At 38.6% G+C, this 19,518-nt stretch overlaps 1 protein-coding gene across 2 annotated transcripts in view; it reads right to left on the reverse strand.

Annotated features, from left to right (window-relative positions):
• Window positions 1–19,518, reverse strand: part of ARHGAP10 (Rho GTPase activating protein 10) — a 358,624-nt gene that overhangs the window by 44,706 nt on the left and 294,400 nt on the right. For both annotated transcript variants that reach the window (XM_021698767.1, XM_021698766.2), the window contains one exon: window positions 7,440–7,590. In XM_021698767.1, coding sequence (XP_021554442.1) covers window positions 7,440–7,590 — 151 coding nt within the window. The remainder of the gene's footprint in view (window positions 1–7,439; window positions 7,591–19,518) is intronic.

Below are 19,518 nucleotides of genomic sequence, written 5' to 3' on the forward strand. Positions count from 1 at the left end.
AAACAATACTTTGGCTGGTTTGAAAAGATGTTTCTTAGACAGCCCGGCTACCTCCTACGCTGTAGGAGTTTCAAAAAGGGCTATAAAGAGAATGACAGCTGCTTGAATTCAGAACTAGAAATTAAAATAAAAGCTATTAGAAGTGAAGAAAAAACCCACACCACGGGGAGACAGCTTTAAAGAATTTTTCTCTCTTCTATAAATTCCAGTTACCTGCCATGAACTTATTTTCACCACAGAAGCAGCTATGTATTTTTTTTTTGAAGGCATTAAATAAGCTTTTTCCCTCCAGAGAAAAGGGGAAATGTTCATCCCACACAGAAGCATAGTTAAGATTATATAGGAAGTCATATAAGAAGTTGCCGTGTGCTTTGTCACTAACATTAGGGGTGCTGAGCTTCTGGGAGGCTTCTGGGGAGATGCCAATGCAGGGGAGGCAGCTCGCATGATTTATGGGCACACCACAACTCAATTACAGCCCTGAAATTTCTGGCTGCCTTTTCCAACCCATTGATCTCATCATTGTAAAAGTGAGTTAAGAAATAATCTGTCTACATATACTGTCATTGATTCAAGCCTGGTCTTAGATTTAACTTCACAATATAGTAATTCCGTGTCAGGGAATCATAACATTCCTCTGGAGAGATGGCAAGAGGCCTGGCACTCAGGAAGTTATTATCTAGAGCCCATCCGTGAAGTGTCATGCCAAAAAACCCGATAAGAATCGTGAGAAGATTGCCAAGCTTGAGCCAAAGATCTGTTTGTGCTCAGTTACTTAGCTTGGTTATAATTCTGTGTCAAGCTGATCAGATAGGTCTACAAGAAAATGTCAGTAGCTGTAGAATGTCACTGAAAATTCATATCAACAATGGTTTTACGGTGGTTCTTCTTACATTTTGGGGAGGACAGAGCAGTTGCAATTCACTTACAAAAGCATGTTTTCATGAAGGCAATTTCTAAAGATGCTCTCTTGGGAACCGAGATTAGAGAGAACATAGCAGCCATGACTGTCCGCTACCCACCCTTGGCATCTACTGAAACGAGCGTCTGTTAGTATAGCACTTGCCTCCCATCCTTTACCCTCCCAACCTGTGAGTGAATGGAGATACAAGTCTGTGAGGTAAAGTAGAGGGGAAAAAAATGAGCTCTCTATTGTTCACAGTTATGAAACTATTCTTTCTCTAAGAAGACGTAACACTTAGTATTATTTAATATTTTTTTCTTAAAATATTCAGAAAAGTTTAATATTTTCTTAATATTGACTTTTCATAGGCAATATGGAAACGGACTTTCCATATACACTATTTATACCAATACATTTTACACTATTTTTACCAAACCTATTTTCCAAAGCAGTTACATACAGCAATATGTATTGAAGATGCTAACAAAATGAGATATTTCCTTCCTCTTGATGGAAAGGTGGTCTAGATATTAAAACAAAAAGACCCTCAAGGCAAAATCTAAGACATAAATGCAATGATACATTTATCTATGAGCCTAAAACATGGCTGAAGACCCGTTTCGATTATCTGCCTTCATTCTCCACATCCAGTCAGTTAAGAAGTCCCCTCAATGTGCTTGAACATCTCTCCCAGATTTATCTTCTAGCCCTAGTGTGGGTTCAAGACCACATCAACCTGAGCCTAAACTACTTAACCAGCCTTTGCCACGGACTTTCTGATTCCTACAGACAATTAAGTCCCATTAAATTTCCTTTAATATTATTTTCTATGTTACAACTCTTCTCCCTTGCTGATAAACAGTAACTTATCATTCGAAATATAAGGCACCTTTCTCTGGTTTTAATAATACTAAACAGCAGAAGCTAGTATTTGAGTGTTTACTATATGCCAGACACTATATTAAGTATATTAACAACCTAAAACCTTCTCGACCATCCTCAGTAGTAGACATTATGATAACTCCTATTTTGTAGGTAATAAAACAGACTTAGAGAGGGTAAGCTATTTGCCTACTAGTAGAGTCAGAATACGAATTCCTCAGCCCAGACTTCTAACCACCTGTTCCTTCCTCAGGCTGACCTTGCCAGGGTGGGCAGCATCTCATCAGGTCCGCCCATCACTACCCCTCATCCCTGCCCCCTTCTGATCAAGCTAGCCTCCTCTTTACCCCCGTGCCTTGTTCTTGCTCAGCGTTGCTGCCATGCCTTTATTCAAGCTAGTCCCCTCACCTGAAATCATTCCCCATCCAACTCCCAAATGGCTCAGCTCAAGGAAACCAGGAAACCTTCCCTTCCTCCTGCAGCCCTGGAGTTCCCTTCCTGAGGGCCCTCACAGCTGATAGCCCAGCACTGGGCACTTACTGCCATGTTGTTTCATTATTTCACTACGTAGTGACAGAAGGAGAGTAGAACATCAGCTCCTTGAAACAGAAACCCTGTGTGACATGATGCGGAGTTTATAAAAGCTCTTCAATAGATATGCAGTATAGGGGCACCTGGGTGGCTCAGTTTGTTAAGTGTCTGCCTTCAGCTCAGGTCATGATCCCAGGGTCCTGGGATCGAGCCCCTCACTGGGCTCCCTGCTGAGCAGGGCAGCCTGCTTCTCCCACTCTCTCTGTCTCTCCCCTCCACTCGTGCACGCTCTCTCTCAAATAAATAAAATCTTTAAAAAAAATAGATATGCAGTAGAATTCTGATTTTAGTATCCAGTATGAAAAAAATCACTAATAAATGATAGAGGCAGAAAAACTCCAAACTGCCAGGAGCATTCCGTATTTTAGGATTAAAAATCTACATTTCAAAAGACCTTATAGTAGCCTACATTTTTAGTTCTATTCTCTTGCTTATGCCTCATAATTCAGTAAAATTTTTTTTTTACATATCTAAGGTGGCTCATTTATCTCATCAGGACTATTCTCATTGATGGGGACATTTAAATGTTAGGCAATCATTTAAAAAAATCTAACTTGGTATCATTTAGGCTAAAAGGACATCTATATATGACTTCTTTGTCCAATTTTAGAGACTGATCCATGTCACAGTATGTTCTTCCTTAGAACAGAAGGGAAATGTTCATGCTTCACTGTTTATCTATCTCCCTTTCAACAGTTACATTTTCGCTTTTTGCTTATAAGGCTCTGCATCCTTGTCACACTGTAGGACTACAATAACACATGTTCAACAAAATGTGCTGCAGTTAGCACATCCGGGATCCAAGTGTGAAAGTGCCAACCCAACGATACCCAAGTAAGACCTACTCTATAATATTAAATCTTACCAACTGGCTTGCAAGATGATTCTGTTTTCAACTCTCCATAAATCATATTTTTTAAGTTGCCTAAACAAATAAACTGCTATATCATGTACTAAAGAAGATGGGCACAGCATACCTAACTACCCAAGAAGATACAAATAAAATCTTGTCCTGTGAATGACTTGTTCTGTTTAAAATAAGAACTAGCATAAAGAAAGACAGCTTAGTCAAAATTTAGATGACAATCATCTTCTCTCCCACTCCCCAAACCTTTAAAATATTTCTTTTGCCTTGAATGAAAATAACAAAGAATATGTCTCATATACCTCATGACCCTTCCTTGTATTTGGGAGAATTACAGCAAAGACAACAGTCTCGGAAGTCAGGCTCTGCACTCAAGCAGGGAATCTGCCTGGGAGTCATTCTCTCCCTCCCTTCTACCCCTCCCCCCTTTCTTTCTCTCTCTCTCTCGCTCAAAAAAAAAAAGACAACAGTCTCTATATAAGAGGTAGTAAGGACATAAATGTGGAGGGGCAGAAGAAAAGGAACATATGTTATATATTAAACTTGGAGTTACTTTATTACTAAGTCTAAGAAAATAAAAACACAGAAAGATAATTGGAGAATGAAGGTAGACCTCTGATTTTTAATTTTCCTTCTAGCACTTTCCAGCCTACCTCATATTTTGCTATTTCACAACAGACTTAGCCAACTCTCCTCAACTTTGAAGTTCATGAGATTATTAAATGCTATATGAAAATGAACAATATGGCTTCTACAAAATAAAGATAAGAATTTTAGTAAAGACTTAATAGCTGCTCTATTTAAAGAAATCTAGCCAGAAACTATATCCATTTCAGTTCATATTAATCATCAACAAGGATCCTTAAGCAACTAACTGGAATTTTAAAGTCTTTTGCAAATAGTAAGTTTAATATCATTTAATCATATATTACAAAAAAAATAACGAGCATTGTCTATACAGTATGGCTAGATGTGCCAAAGCCAATTAAAGTCTTTAACAAAGTAAAGATACTAGGCATCTTTAATTAAATTGGTCATCTCTCAATTGGGATGGGGGTGGGGTTGAACATATCATAATAAAAATCACATCTAACAGCGGAGGGTTTCACTCTCATTTTACGCCCGCTTGGATTCTCTGCTTCCAGGCCTATCCTACAACAGCTCATGTAACAGGCTTGCTTTGCTGACTCTTTGCTAATAATGCTTTTTGATATGCCTGATGTTAAACTGAAGCCAGTTCTGATGGTTTTCCAGGGTTGGCTATTTGGTACATCAGAAAGTTTCATACCCCACTCAATGTAGAAGAAGAAATAACATACTACAAACCACTTAACTCAAATACCAAATCTGTGACCAAATAATAGGACTGAAGAAAATCTCCAGTTATCCAGTCTAGTCCCTTGAATCTGGGTTTTATTAAGTCAAGATTAATTTATACCACAGTGCATAAATGGAGAGAGGGCATATTTGCATTTAAATTTTCTATCAGACTCATAAAAGCTACAAAATTGAGAAAAATAATCCACCACAGTTGGCTATAATGCATACCTTAACCAAACCTAGACAAACATAGCAAGTGACTACTACCATTGATAATACAAAAAAAAAAAAAAAAAAAAAAAATTTTTTAAACCTTTGAGTTGACAATTACAGAACTCACGCTACTGAAAAAAATAAAAAGCATTTATGTCTTAATGGCAAGAATAGATTTTTTTTTTCTGGAAGGGGGCAGAGTTTTCAATATGTTAAGTGATATTCAATAACACAGTTCTTTAGTAACCTTCCCCTATATGCTTCCTTTCAAAAGCTTTTCCTCTTCATTTATCCCCCACTCACTCTCTTTTTGGAAAATGCAATATGTAGACCCTACTATACTCTCTGAAATAATTCTTTTTCACAAACCTGAGTTTCACTAAAGCTTAGCTACAAATAATGGGGGGGTGGGAGGGAATAAATAATAGTTTTTAACTGCTTTATCTTATGACCTCTAAGATCAAATAAAATCACTCTACGACAAAATCATGGACTTTCCTGATTCTGACAACTTGTAACACCAACGACAAATTCCAAGGCTGCAATCAAGAAAGATTAATGTAAAGTTATAAAATACAAAATGTAGACTAAAACATCATATAAATAATGAACATAAAAACAGACTAAAGGAATTGAATATTTCACAATCCTTTCCCCTTATAATAAAATAATTAAGAATTATTATATGACCTAAAAACTAGGAAAGTTATGATTATATACCATCGTGAGCATTCCCATAAAAGATGTGCCAAACACCACTTCAGCAACTTCTTACCCATTAATAATCACTTAGCAACCCAATGATCAAAAGACCAGTATACCATGTACACATAATTGGGTATTATGATTTAATTCCCTAAAATACCAAAAAAGTAGATGTGATTCTAAGACAAATAGCCCCTCTTTGGTCATTTCCTTTATGAAATATAGCCAATTCAGTTTTGCTCAAGGGCCCATGAGCCAATGTAGATATTATTCTGTATCTCCTTGACTTCTTTTTCTCTTCCTACTTCCCACCATTAGCCTCTTTCACGATTTATTAACACTTCCACCAGAGGACAAGTGAGATACAAGAAAAGGTGCAATTCAAACCAGTCAGTTTTACTCCTTATTAGCAACTCTGTTGAGAGAGTGAAGGTGAGGAAAAAAAGAGAACAAAAAAGTTAGGTGGGATCAGAAGTTGAAACTGATGTCTAAAAGGAAGCTCTGAAATTATAGGTTGATTTTAATGATTCATACTCTTCCTCTGGAAAATAAGGATCTGATGGTAAAACTAATAGTTGTATCATATGATGTGTGTCTTAAAAACAATGTAAAAGAATACCAGCACACTTTCGCCCCTCATGCTATTACAGGAAGCATTCCGAGTCCTCCTGCAGTGACTCCCAAGTCACTTGTCACTTGCTCGTGTGGATCTCTGGATATTAACTACCTGGACATCTGACTATATAGCTCCTTATGATGACGGTACTATATTTGTTTCTGTCTGCATTCCCTTTCTCCCTCTGACAATCACCTCATACTTCCAAACCAGCATAACTTTGGTAGCTTAAAAGGATAATAAATGAAAGATACGGGGCACCTGGGTGACTCAATCGGTTAAGCGTCTGCCTTCAGCCCAGGTCATGATCCCAGGGTCCTGGGATCCAGCCCTGCATCAGGCTCCCTGCTCGCGGGAAGCCTGCTTCTCCCTCCCCCTCTCCTCCTGCCTGTGTTCCCTCTCCCGCTGTGTCCCTCCCTGTCAAATAAATAAATAAAATCTTCAAAAAAAGAAAGATACAAAAAAAAAAGGATGAGAAGAAGAAGAATGACGATGAATTTCAAGTTCAGGAAATGTCCTCAACAGGTGTGAAGTCCCACAACAAAAGAGCCCCCGTTTCAGACATGCCTACTGAAATTGGAGGTTCTGAGACCAGGATCATTTTCCTCTCCACACCAATAACCACATGATTACAAACTGGCAATCGGTGACTTCTACAAGGCACCGTCTTGTTTTGTAGAGATCAGTGTTTAAAATTCAAATTTCCAAGCTCTCTTTAAACAGCGAGGCAATCTGGCAATGCTGACACAATGTGGCTGCATGACAACAAGTAACTGGAACATGGCAACCAGGATGAGGCAGGAGAACTTCCATTTGCCGGAGTCCCACTGCAGCTTACTTCACTCAGCCTGGCCCCCGAAGGCAGGTCGCTTTGCCACCCCTGCTAGATGAGGAGACGCCAGCATCACAAGAAAGTCCAAAAAATGGGCCAAGTAAGATGCAGAAGCTAGTGCAACAGAAAAGACACTGTGCCTCTAATCTAGATGCATTTAACATTAAACTATCAGCTCCTCTCAAAAGATCTGCTTTAATTTTAGTTCCCCTTTCCATTTGTCTCAGTTATATAACCTCACAGGGGGTCACACAAGTCTCCCAAAAAAGAAATTTAAGCTGTCTTTTAAAAATAAAAAAAGCATGCATAACAAATACAAACACAAACCTGAAACTTGCATTCTCTCTCTGACAAGAAAGCTTTACTCTCCTTGTTAATCTCAAAAATTATCATCTTAAGGGGAAAAGGAATTAAAGCACAAAGGAAGGAAAACCATGGCCTTCCCTGGGGACATACGATATACCATGCTCTGGACATGCTCTCAAGCAGAAAAATATAATTAACATCTTACCATCTTCCAGCTCAAGACAAAGATTATATACAGCCACGGGTCTCTTAGTCCTCTGGCCTTGTCTCTTCGATTGCCTTGGTGGAGCATTTGGGGGTGATGTTGACAGGGAGACCGGCTCTGGGAATGTGGCATCAGGCAGGGTCCTAAAAATCTGCCATCAAAGCACAAAGAACATTAATCGCTTCCCATGAACAGAAACCTGTGTGTTGAAAGAAACAACATTTGATTTGGAGTTCATCCAAAACACGCTGGAGCCAAAAACCCATTCCTTCAAATTTCAGGTACAGGTCCTAAGCCTTTCATTTACTTTTTTACCAGCAGATTTCCAAATAAAATTTCCCATTAAAATTAAGTAAAAGCAACATCCAATCATTACATTTCAAAATAAATTCATTCCCAAACTAAATATGTATAATTATCTTTACCAGGTGTAGACAATACCACAGCTATTCATCCACAAAGAAAGTAGCCAGGATAAAACGTCAAAAGTAAATATCCCATTAAATTTCATACAGGGTTATATTTATCCCAAATGCTGGTCTCAATTTTTTTTGAACTACATAAACAGAAACATAGGACTGCAAATATTTTTTACACATTTAAAAATAGCTTATGCTTATGAAATTACCTTTCAGATTCCCATGTACATTTTTCATAAAATGCTTTATAGATTTTATCAATACCTTCCAACTTCTTTTAATAATTTCTCTTCCATTTATGAAACCTAGAATATTAGCACCTTGATTATCTTACAGTGTCACTCATAGATCAGCAATAATAACATTAATTAAAATGTGCTGCTTCTTTGCTTAGCAATTTTTTTCTTTTGAGAAAAGCGATCTGTACTGTAAAGGGAAGATATCATGCAGAGGTGATTTATAACAGACCTTCCAAGACCTGGGTTCAGAGGCTTCCTGTCCCCAACAACACTGCAGACCCTTCAGTCTTCGATGAAGTCATAAAATAAAATATTTAGACACATTAACCTAATAGACACTGCATCTCCAAGAGGGCTGATGGTCCCCAAGGGACAGCAGTGTTTGAAACAGGAAGAAAGCTAGCTAGCATTAAACAAGATATAAATATAAAACTCACAATAAAAGGCACTGTGGGAAAACCCCACTGCTGCAAGGACATGATTATTTATGCATTTAAATAAAAACAGGCATGTGACCTGGGTATACGAGTGAGGGTATCACATATGCGCATCACATTTAACAGCTAACAACCATGTCAGTTATAATCCCAGAGTCTAAAAGTTCTCACCTAAAAACTATTATATACCAATAAAAATAGATAATTTCAACAGAGCCTTTGCTTTACAGTACCATACTGCCCCCTCATGTGTAAATGGAATACAAAATGATTTAAATTACTCTGGATAAATATTTGCTAGTGAAAATGTAATTTAGTGCTCCAACTGGTAACCTGCTAACACCATATTTTCACAGACTCTGTGTTCCAATCGGGCATTCTGGCAAATAGCAAACTACTTATCTGCCTTAAAAAAAAATTCCTCTGCTGCCTAAACTACTGTCCACAGCTGGATTTACTACCACCTGTCACTGTGCAAATTAAAGTAGGTTGTGGGGTAGCAGGAACAGGAGAGAAGTTAGGCTGAGAAGCACATGACAATGTGAAGGAGAGAAGAAAAGACGGGAAAACTTACTTCCATTGGAAGAAAACAGCACATGTATGTGGTCAACTTTTGGAATAGCTTCTTGAATTACCTGTGTTTGATCTTTACAAATATGGGAAATACCTCTGGGACAGTACTGGAATAGGAAACCAAACAATACAGAGAACCAATACATCCAAAGCCTAAATAAACAATGACAAAGTTACATCTCCTGAACTGATGCTGGATAGCTGATAACCTTCTGAACAGACCTTCCTCCAAGATCCACACTGATGACTGCTGTTCCCCCACACACCTCAGGGTAAGAGGATGAGTAGGAATGTGGGGGCTGAGCTGTGGGGCAGCTCAAGTCTACAGAGTCAAACTACCAAGCAAGTCAGGACCTGGGAGTGGGACTCCAATGCTCTTGGGGGACTGATCTGAGACATCCCAGGGCTGAGCCTCTAAAAGCCTCTGGAATACTTATGACAATGTTTAGTTTACATTAGAGTATCTGAGAAAATATTATTCAGCCATAAAAAGACAAGGAAATCTTGCCATATGTGACAACATGGATGGACACTGAGAGCATCATGCTAAGTGAAATCAGATAGAGAAACACAAATACTTTATGATCTCACTTATAGGAGGAATCTAAAAAAAAGAAAAACAAAACAAAACCGAACTCCTAGAAATAGAACAGATCAGTGGTTGCCAGAGGCAGGAAGATGGGGATGGGGGGAAAATGGATGAAGGTGGTCAAAAGGTACAAACTTCTTCCAGTTTTAAGATAAAGTTCTGGGGATGGAATGTACAGCAGGGTGGCAATAGTTAACAATACTGTATTACATATTTGAAAGTTGCTAACAGAGTAAACCTTAAAAGTTCTCATTACAAGGGGTGCCTGGGTGGCTCAGTCAGTTGGGCGTCTGCCTTAGGCTCAGGTCATGATCCCAGGGCCCTGGGATCGAGTCCCACGTCGGGCTCCTTGTTCAGCGGGGAGCCTGCTTCTCCCTCTCCCTCTGCCTACCACTCTGCCTACTTGTGATCTCTCTGTCAAATAAATACAATCTTAAAAAAAAAAAAGTTATCATTACAAGAAACAAAAATTTTTAAGTATGTGAGGTGATGATGGGTGTTAACCAAACTTACTGTTGTAACCACCTCACAATATATACATAAATCATTATTCTGTACACCTTAAACTAATACAAACATTTTATGTCAATTATATCTGAATAAAACTGGGGAGAAATTATATCTGGGGATGGGGACTGGGCTTCAGTTTTCCTTGGATTTGCATTTTAAAGCTTCCAGGTGATTCTTCTGTGTAGCCAAGGCTGAGAGATGCCCATTCAATCATTATATAGCACTCTCTACTTTTGTTGGATAGACCAAAGTCAAAATCAAAACACCAGAAAAATCATTTCAGAAAAACTGACACTGAACATACACAATCAATTCCTTGGACCTTCCCAAGTCTTAATCAGAGTAAAATATTTCAAAGATTCTAAATATCAACCACTCCCTCAATAAACTCCATGTTGTGTTAACATTTCAAAGAGTTAACCTATCATCTGAATGAGGGGGTACCAAAGCATTTGCTAACTTGAGAAGGCACTATCCTAGCTTTTAAGTCTTCTCAACTATGGAAGTTTAGACATAGTCCTTAAAACAGCGTACCTCATTTTCTCATCTGTATAATGAAGACTATAACAACTAGATCTCATGTTATTATAGGGATTAAATGAGAAAATGTTTATAAAGTGTTTAGTACGGCAGCTGGCCCACCGTAACCAGAAATAAACGGGAGCTAATGATACCTATAATATGATCACATATAGTAAATAATGATAATAAAAATGGATTTAGACACCCTCACTACTCAGCTCAACCACTGTTTTGAAAGGGCACTAATTTCTTAAGGTCTTGAATATTCCTCCAATTCACTGTCTAGTTATTCTAAACACTATGATTCTAAAATGTTTATGGATAAAGCCCATCAAGCAAAGGGCAAAAGGGAAGAAACAAATAGAGCCCCTTACTGAAATTCCCAAGTCAGCTAGAATCACATCATTATTTTGTGTGCACTGCAGCTCAAAAATTTGAGATTTAAATTACTTCCTCTTTCATTGAATACATTTAACATTTAAAAAACGCCTACTAGGTAGTAGGCTTTCTTTAATATTCTCACAACTTTTGAGGGAAGCATTGTTCCCCATATTTTAAAATGATAAAAGCTCAAAGATTAAACCATGAATCCAAGTCTCCAGTTTGAAAAGGGTAGAGTTGGTATCTCCACTCTCAGCTCTGATTCCAAAGCCCCTGTTGCCAGTTTAAAAAACAAAATTTAATTCTCAGGGGGAAAAAAAAACCCACCAACTATACTATTCTATATCTGTTAAAAGAATAAAACTGGAGATTATATAATCTCAGATTATGTGTATAAGAGATTAACTAACCTAAGACTCACCATCATGTGCTATGTCCTCCTGGATGTTTCAAGACCCCATTACCTTTCATGTGCATCTACCTTGTTTGCCAAGGCACTAGCCTCAAGTACTCAACTCTGTTTAAGCTACAAAGCTATGCTCTCATGGCTGAACACCAGAAATAACTTTTTAAAAATATTCTTTTTAAACTTAGGAGAGGAGGAAACAGTAAACTGTTTATACTTTAAAAGTTTTGACCTGTTTTCTGGCCATCTGATTCCAGAAGTTACAATTTTGCTTGTCTTGTTCTATGTGGCCAAGATGTGTGTCATCTTTAACACTGACTTCCCGATTCTAGAACCACTGTATGGATGCAAATTCCTTTACTGCCCAGGTCTCTTTTCAAAATCTTTGGACTCTCCTAACTTCCCTAGCACCAGGCTTCCTTCATTGTAGGGCAGATGAACTCATCTGAAACAATACTAAGAGATCAAGTCTACTCAAAACATTTTTTTCAGGGTAGAAAGTTTCTTCACTGCACCTACGTATTTTATAACAAAGAAAAACTCAAACCAGACAATCCAATGACAAAAAACAAAATTCTGCACGTAAGCATGTCAGGTAAGTAAGCGCGTATTCAGGTCTCCTGAGTGTCAGCACAAACACAAGTCTGGCACCACCTCTCAGTCACAGATTCCTCAGACTCAACAAACTGCACGTGTATGCCCATGGGACTCAGCCATACAGATAGATACCTCCCCAAGTCCTTCCTGCTCTGCCACCAGGGGCCACATATGGAAATGATTGGGCTACGTCTGCTAGAAATGCTTTGTAGATAACAGGAAATAAATGAAGGGGGGGAAATCGGAGGGGTAGACGAACCATGAGAGATGATGGACTCTGAAAAACAAACTGAGGGTTCTAGAGGGGAGCGGGGTGGGAGGATGGGTTAGCCTGGTGATGGGTATTGAGGAGGGCACGTTCTGCATGGAGCACTGGGTGTTATGCACAAACAATGAATCATGGAACACTACATCTAAAACTAATGATGTAATGTATGGGGATTAACATAACAATAAAAAAAACTAAAAAAAAAAATGGTCTCTGAAAAGTTTAATACCCAATTCAAACCTGTGGTGTTTGATTCAACTAAATTAACTAGTAATATGGTTAAAGGAAATTAAGGGGGATGAGATAATTCTTTTTTATTTTTTTACATGTTTCTACAGAAGAATTCACTGGTCTTTCCTGCAATAGGAAGATTACTAATACCTGTGCATATTCCTATCATTTTCAATAATAATACTACCCAACTACTATTGGGTAGTTGAAATATATGTCTGACCTATTCCTATGACCAAGTGCTTGACCTCCAAAGATTTGAACCAAGAACCCAGATTTCCTGACTTCAACGTGGATGTGTCAGTCACTATGCTGCCCTGTCTCCAGTATCATCCAATCGCATTAAGCCCCATTCACACTATGTCCTCTTTGATGATGGCATATCTCACCTAACTATAACTATATAGATAGCCAGCAGGTGGTTGGAAATCAATGGCTACTCCCCTTAGTAAACATTTCACATACAAAGGGACAGAAATAAAATTTCCAGTCTTCTTTCCACAATATTGAACTACAGAATGGCCAGATATTCCTTTCAGCTTCAGAGTCTATAGTGTGTTTAGGCAAACATCTATCACCTTCAGGCTGTAGGACTCTAAGCTGGCACCAAGGTAGCCTGAACCTTCTGTCTACAATATAACTTCAGAAGTCAGCTACTGTGTGAGCAGTACACAGAGAACTCTGAAAACTTTCCAGCTGTCTGTCCTTGAATCGGCTCTACCCCATGACTAAATACCAGTCTTCTACAGAAAATGTAACTAGAATCGACAATAGGGGCTGACAGTGAAATACCAGTTGGGTTTAGACTTGACACTGGAAATATTCTAAGGCTTCACGTTTGTTCTGGCTCATTAGAACTCAGAATCTCAGAGCTGAAAAGTATCCTACTTATCACTTACGCCAAGCCCGTTATCTCACAGTGGAACAAACCGAGGTCCCTGTGGTTAAAGATTTGCTCATATTTATACCACTAGTTAGTGGTAAACTCAAGCTTTGTTCCCAGACCAAGGCCTCAACGCCAACTGCTATTTCCCATCTTGCTGGCTTGGGTCCTTTCCTTCCAACAGACTGCTCTTTTATGCATGTGCTTCCTCATCAGGGGAGATTCTGCTTAATAGCTGCAGTTCCTTCAAGTGCTTTCATACGCGTTATCTGATGCAAGCCTCATCGGGGATCTGTGAGGCTGACATTGGACCATGTTACAGGGTTTGGCTCAGAGTGCCCCAGCTATGGGGCCCCTCCCACCATGTCACAGAAGAGACGGGGAAGGGCAGCCAGGAAGAATGGGAGGGAAAAGGGGGGTAGGAGACATTCCCAGTCCCAGCCTATTAATCCTACAGGCTCGGGCTTTTACTGTGGCCCTGACTTACCGTAAGCTTCTCGAAAAACAATTTAAATTTTGGTTTACAACAACCCCCCCACCCAAAAAAAGGAAAAGAAAAGAAAGATAAAGGGAAAAAAAAAAAGTACACTTTTTTGAATTTATCCAATTGCTAGAATTCCTCTTTTTCTTTCTTTCCAAGCTTTTAGCTTTAATTTCTAGAGACATTTTCAGCCCCTTCCCAAGTCCTAACGGGGTATATACCACACGGATTTCTGTAGCACTCCATGCACTAGAGTAATATATAACTGACTTTGGTTTCTTTACTTCAAGATTTCAATAAATGACAACTTTTATCTACCAGACTTTATATAATGAAACATACCCCAGAACTATCTACCCCAGACCATGGGTATTTTCAGTGCCATTAACTGTGCATGCAACATCAGTGCCCTGGTGTTTCCAGTGTTCAACAAGAACTGACAGAGGTAATGATAATAATTAATAACTTTGATATGTTGGGAACTAAATGACATTAAGAAAATTTTTACAGGCTCCCAAAATAACTTTCTCCCCACTCAATTCATAAGGGAAACTTCTCCTGATTCAGCCAAAGCTACACTGCTCTTACACTCATGGTGTGAACATATATTCCCAGATATAAAATGTTGTTTTCTGGTTTGCAAACCTTTAAAAACACTCCAGGTGCAGTTTTATCAATTTGCACCTGCAAACATCTGGGAAACACAAGCATACACCTTCCAAAGTCAGAAGAATACACTTACCCAAACACAGCTGTAACTTTGACTTTCAAAACCCAAATTCCAACAAATATTCTTCACTAAATAAAAACCCAGTAAGTAAAAAAGTTTTCATTTCAGCAATAAAAGCCTAGAATAACATTAAGGAGATAGAGATACTCTACACCAACAATGAAGCATACTCAATACATAATATTCCTTTCTTTTTTTCTCCTACTCCTCTTCCTCCAATTTTGGTGTACCACTTCTCCCAAAATTTTTTGGGTTTTTCACCCTTTATCTTTGCAGGACTCAACGCTCCCTTAGAAATCACTTGGTCCTAATAGCAGCACAGAGGATCAGAACACAGGAAGCCCACCATCTGCAATCCCCAAAGGCCTGGGGATCCATAAGAAGAGGCCTCCCCAACCCAGCACTAGCTCTAGTCATGACAAAAAGCAGGCCCCTCCTTCAATGACACCTGTAACACTTTAAATTGAATACAAGTAAATACACTCATCATTTTATGACATTTTCAAGGTGAATGACATTTTTCTTTTGGAATACAAGCCACGACCCCTAGTCATTTGAGTAGATCAGAATGACCATGTCCCTAGAAAGAAAAAATAAGCCACAGACCTGTTAATTCTCTAAAAGGAAATGTGTGACTTTTAATCACAGTGAAGACAACATCTCCTGAAGGCATGTATATGATTATATTTATCAGAATCATCTAAAACCTTTTTCAAGTATGTATGCCCCCAGGCATGGTCTACATATTTAAGAGATAGTGCAGCAGACTTTTTTTTTCCTCCATTTTTAACTTTCATAAAAATAAAATGCCTAAAGCAAAACCATGTTTTGAAGGTGGTCAATGGTGGTCCTTTATGAGAAACTGCATGGTGGGGGCAGAGGATGTTTATCAGTCTTCATATTAAATCAATGGTTTTAAAATTTATAGGAACAGTTTGGTTTAATTTTTTATTGGTAATTTTTTTGTTTCAAATTAGAGTTGACCCTTGAATAATGTCGGGGTTAGGATGCTGACCTCCCTTCCCCCAAGCAATCAAAAACCCACATGTAACTTCTGACTTTCCAAAACCTTAACTACTAAGAGCCTACTGTTGGGGCGCCTGGGTGGCTCAGCCATTAAGTGTCTGCCTTCGGCTCAGGTCATGATTCCAGGGTCCTGGGATCGAGCCCCATGTCGGGCTCCCTGCTCCGTGGGAAGCCTATTCTCCCTCTCCCACTCCCCCTGCTTGTGTTCCCTCTCTCGCTGTGTCTCTGTCAAATAAATAAATAAATAAAATCTTTAAAAAAAAAAGCCTACTGTTGACCAGAAGTCTTTACTGATAACATAAACAGTTGATTAACACATATTTTGTGTGTCATATGTGTTATACATTGTGTTCTTACAATAAAAGCTAAAGAAAATTTTATTGAGAATATACATTTACAGTACTATACTGTATTTATCTAAAAAAAAAAAAAATCTGTGTGTAAGTGAACCTGTGCAGTTCAAACTCGTATTGTTCAAAGGTTAACTGTACAATTTATTCATGTTACAAAAGTGATAACTAACACTCATTATATTCCTTGTAGAATTCTGGTAAGTCAAAAAAAAAAAAAGAAAGAAAGAAAGAAAGAAAACTCTTTTAAGAAGATAAAAACCACCCAACATTCCACACACAGAAATATTTCTGTTAAAATTTTTTTTTTTTTTTTTAAAGATTTTATTTATTTATTTGACAGAGAGAGCGAGAGAGCACAAGCAGGGAGAACAGTAGAGGCAGAGGGAGAAGCAGGCTCCCTGCCAAGCAGGGAGCCCGATGCGGGGCTCGATCCCAGGACCCTGAGATCATGACCTGAGCCAAAGGCAGACGCTTAACCATCTGAGCCACCCAGGCGCCCCATTTCTGTTAAAATTTTAATGATTATTCTCAGAGCTTTTTTTTCCCCTCATGTAACATTTTTCTCATTTTAAAGAAGTCAATACATGACTACAAAAATACATGGACCTCGGTCTCCTAGAATTTGCCAGTATTCAGTCCTTAGTTACATGTGCTAGGTAGTGACCTCTGCCATACACAACTGTTAGGAATAAGCTTTGGGCAAGATTTGATTTCTAAACACCTTAGCATATAGCTAGATTTCACCTCCTAATTGAAATGTTTCTAATTAGGAATTTAGAAAATACTCATGCATAATTTTAAGAATATGCCAAGCAGCCCAATGTTTAAACCCTCACCCTGCCAACTCAAGCCTCTGTGGAAGTCACACATACTGGCGCCTAATACCCACTCCTTCAGTATGTACTGTACAATTCATTTTAATAAGACTTAAATACGATGAAATCATAACCTCTACCTAGTTCCTGCACCTTCAAAGGTGAGGCTCAAAAGGTTAATGCTTATGTTCCTGCATTATAGGGCAGTTTGGAACTTGCTAACTCTTAGTTACAACAGCTGTGTTTGAAGTGTAAAAGGGAAGATCTTCTTCAACTGATTTCACTTCTCCTAGAACCAGCTTTGACACAAATGTTTCCAATCATGATGAATGGTGCGTTATGCCTTAAGTGCATTCCTTTAATTGGAAGGAAAGAACAGGATAAAACAGCCACAGAACCACACACACAGAGAACCTCTTCATCTGTATTTCTGTTGACATTCAAATAATTAAGTGCTTGTTACTTACATCCATGTAAATTGTTTAGTACCCATCAAATTGGGTCATGCATGCTTATCTTTGTCACAGGAATTACTCAAGAATCTAACACTGGCTGTCATCATTATATGTTTATTTACTGGGAGACGAGTTATTATGTTTAAGATTTTTATGTAATTTAAGTCCCAAATCATAAATGCTCGGGAGACATCAATGAATGCTATCACTAAAGAATAAAAGTCTACCGTGGAATAGGATTCTTAAATAGTCTCAGGCTATTGGTGGGGCGCCTGGGTGACTCAGTCAGTTAAGCATCTGCCTTGGCTCAGTTCATGATCCCAGGGTCCTGGGATGGAGCCTTGCATCAGGCTCCCTGCTCAGCAGGGAGTCTGCTTCTCCCTCTCCCACTCATGTTCTCTCTATCAAATAAATAAATAAAATCTTAAAAAAACAAAAAACAAAAGTCTCGGGCTAGATCCTAATGGATCACCATTAACTACAAAGGGAAAAAACATGTTTTTACAATTAAAAAATCTGGCAGTCATCACCTCTGATAGTTTTAAAACACGACCACAAATTCACTGACACCCTTCCATCAAGAGCGGCATCTACGTCCCTTCCCCTTGAATCTGAGCAGGCTCCTGACCATGCTAACCAACAGCATATGCACTAGTGATGCTACAGGACTGTGGATGCTAGATTATAAAAGGCCCTACAGTCTCTGTCGTGGTGGCTAGAACACTTCCTTAGGCTGCCATGCTCTGTGAGGAAACACAACCTTGTGTAGGAGACTCTGCTCAATAGTCCGAGAGGAGTCTTGTCTCTGAGTCGCCCCAGCCTAGGCACCAGATGTGAGTATGGAGGCCTCCAGATGATTCCAGCCCCCCAGCCATTCAAACTTCCCAGCTGATTTGCCTAGAATAATCAACATCATTTACCTCCCAAAAATACGTAACCTGAATCTAATCATGAAGAAAGATTCAAAATAAAGATCAGTTTATAAAAGAACTGGTCTAGACTTCCAGAGAAGATGGTGGAGTAGTAGGATCCTAAGTTCACTTCGTCTCATGGTTACAACTCAGTAGCACCCACATCAGTGCAAATAACCCAGAAAAGGACCTAAAGATTGGCAGAGCAGACTCTCCACAGCTAAATGTAGAAAAGATGCCACACTGAGGAGGGTAGGAAGGGCAAAGACACTGTCAGGAGCCAAATGGACCTGCTGGACTGTCTTCAGGAGGAAGGGACACAGTGGGCATGGAGAGGGGAGAGGACCAGACCCCACACCTAAATAAATAAAGCACCTAATAACAAACACAAAGGAAATAATCCATAGTAATACAATAGTAGTAGGGGACTTTAACACCCCAATTACATCAGTGGATAGATAGGTCATCTAGATAGAAAATCAATGAGGAAAGAGTAGCCTTGAATGACACATTAGACCACATGGATCTAACAGATATATTCAGAACATTTGATCCTAAAACAGCAAAATACACATTCTTTTCAAGCGCACATGGAACATTCTCCAAAACAGATCACATATTAGGCCACAAAACAAGTATCAACAAATTCACAAAGGCTGAAGTCATACTATGTATCTTTTCTGACCAAAATGCTATGAAATTATAAATTAACCACAAGAAAAAATCTGGAAAAAGCAAATACATAGAGGCTAAAGAACTGGCTACTAAGCAATGAATAAGTCAACCAAGAAATCAAAGAGAAAAATCAAAAAATACATGGAGATAAATGAAAATTAAAACAGCAGTCCAAAATCTCTGGGATGCAGCATAAGCCATTCTAAGAGGGAAGTTTATAACAACACAGGCCTACCTCAAGAAGCACAAAAAATTACAAATAACCTGATCTTATACCTAAAGGAGCTAGAAAAAGAATGACAAACAAACCCAAAACCAGCAGTAGGAAGGAAGGAATAAATATTAGAGCAAAAATAAAACAGAAACTAAAAAAAAAAAAACAACAACAACAAATCAATGAAACCAGGAGCTGATTCTTCGAAAAGATCAACAAAATTGATAAACATTTAGCCAGATTGGGGGGGTCAATAAACAAAATCAGAAATGAAAGAGAAATAATGACTGACACCACAGAAATACAAAGGATTATAAGGGAATATTATGAAAAATTATATGCCAACAAATTGGACAACCTAGAA

The sequence above is a fragment of the Neomonachus schauinslandi genome, chromosome 2 (assembly GCF_002201575.2).
Source record: "Neomonachus schauinslandi chromosome 2, ASM220157v2, whole genome shotgun sequence".
Lineage (NCBI taxonomy): Eukaryota > Metazoa > Chordata > Mammalia > Carnivora > Phocidae > Neomonachus > Neomonachus schauinslandi.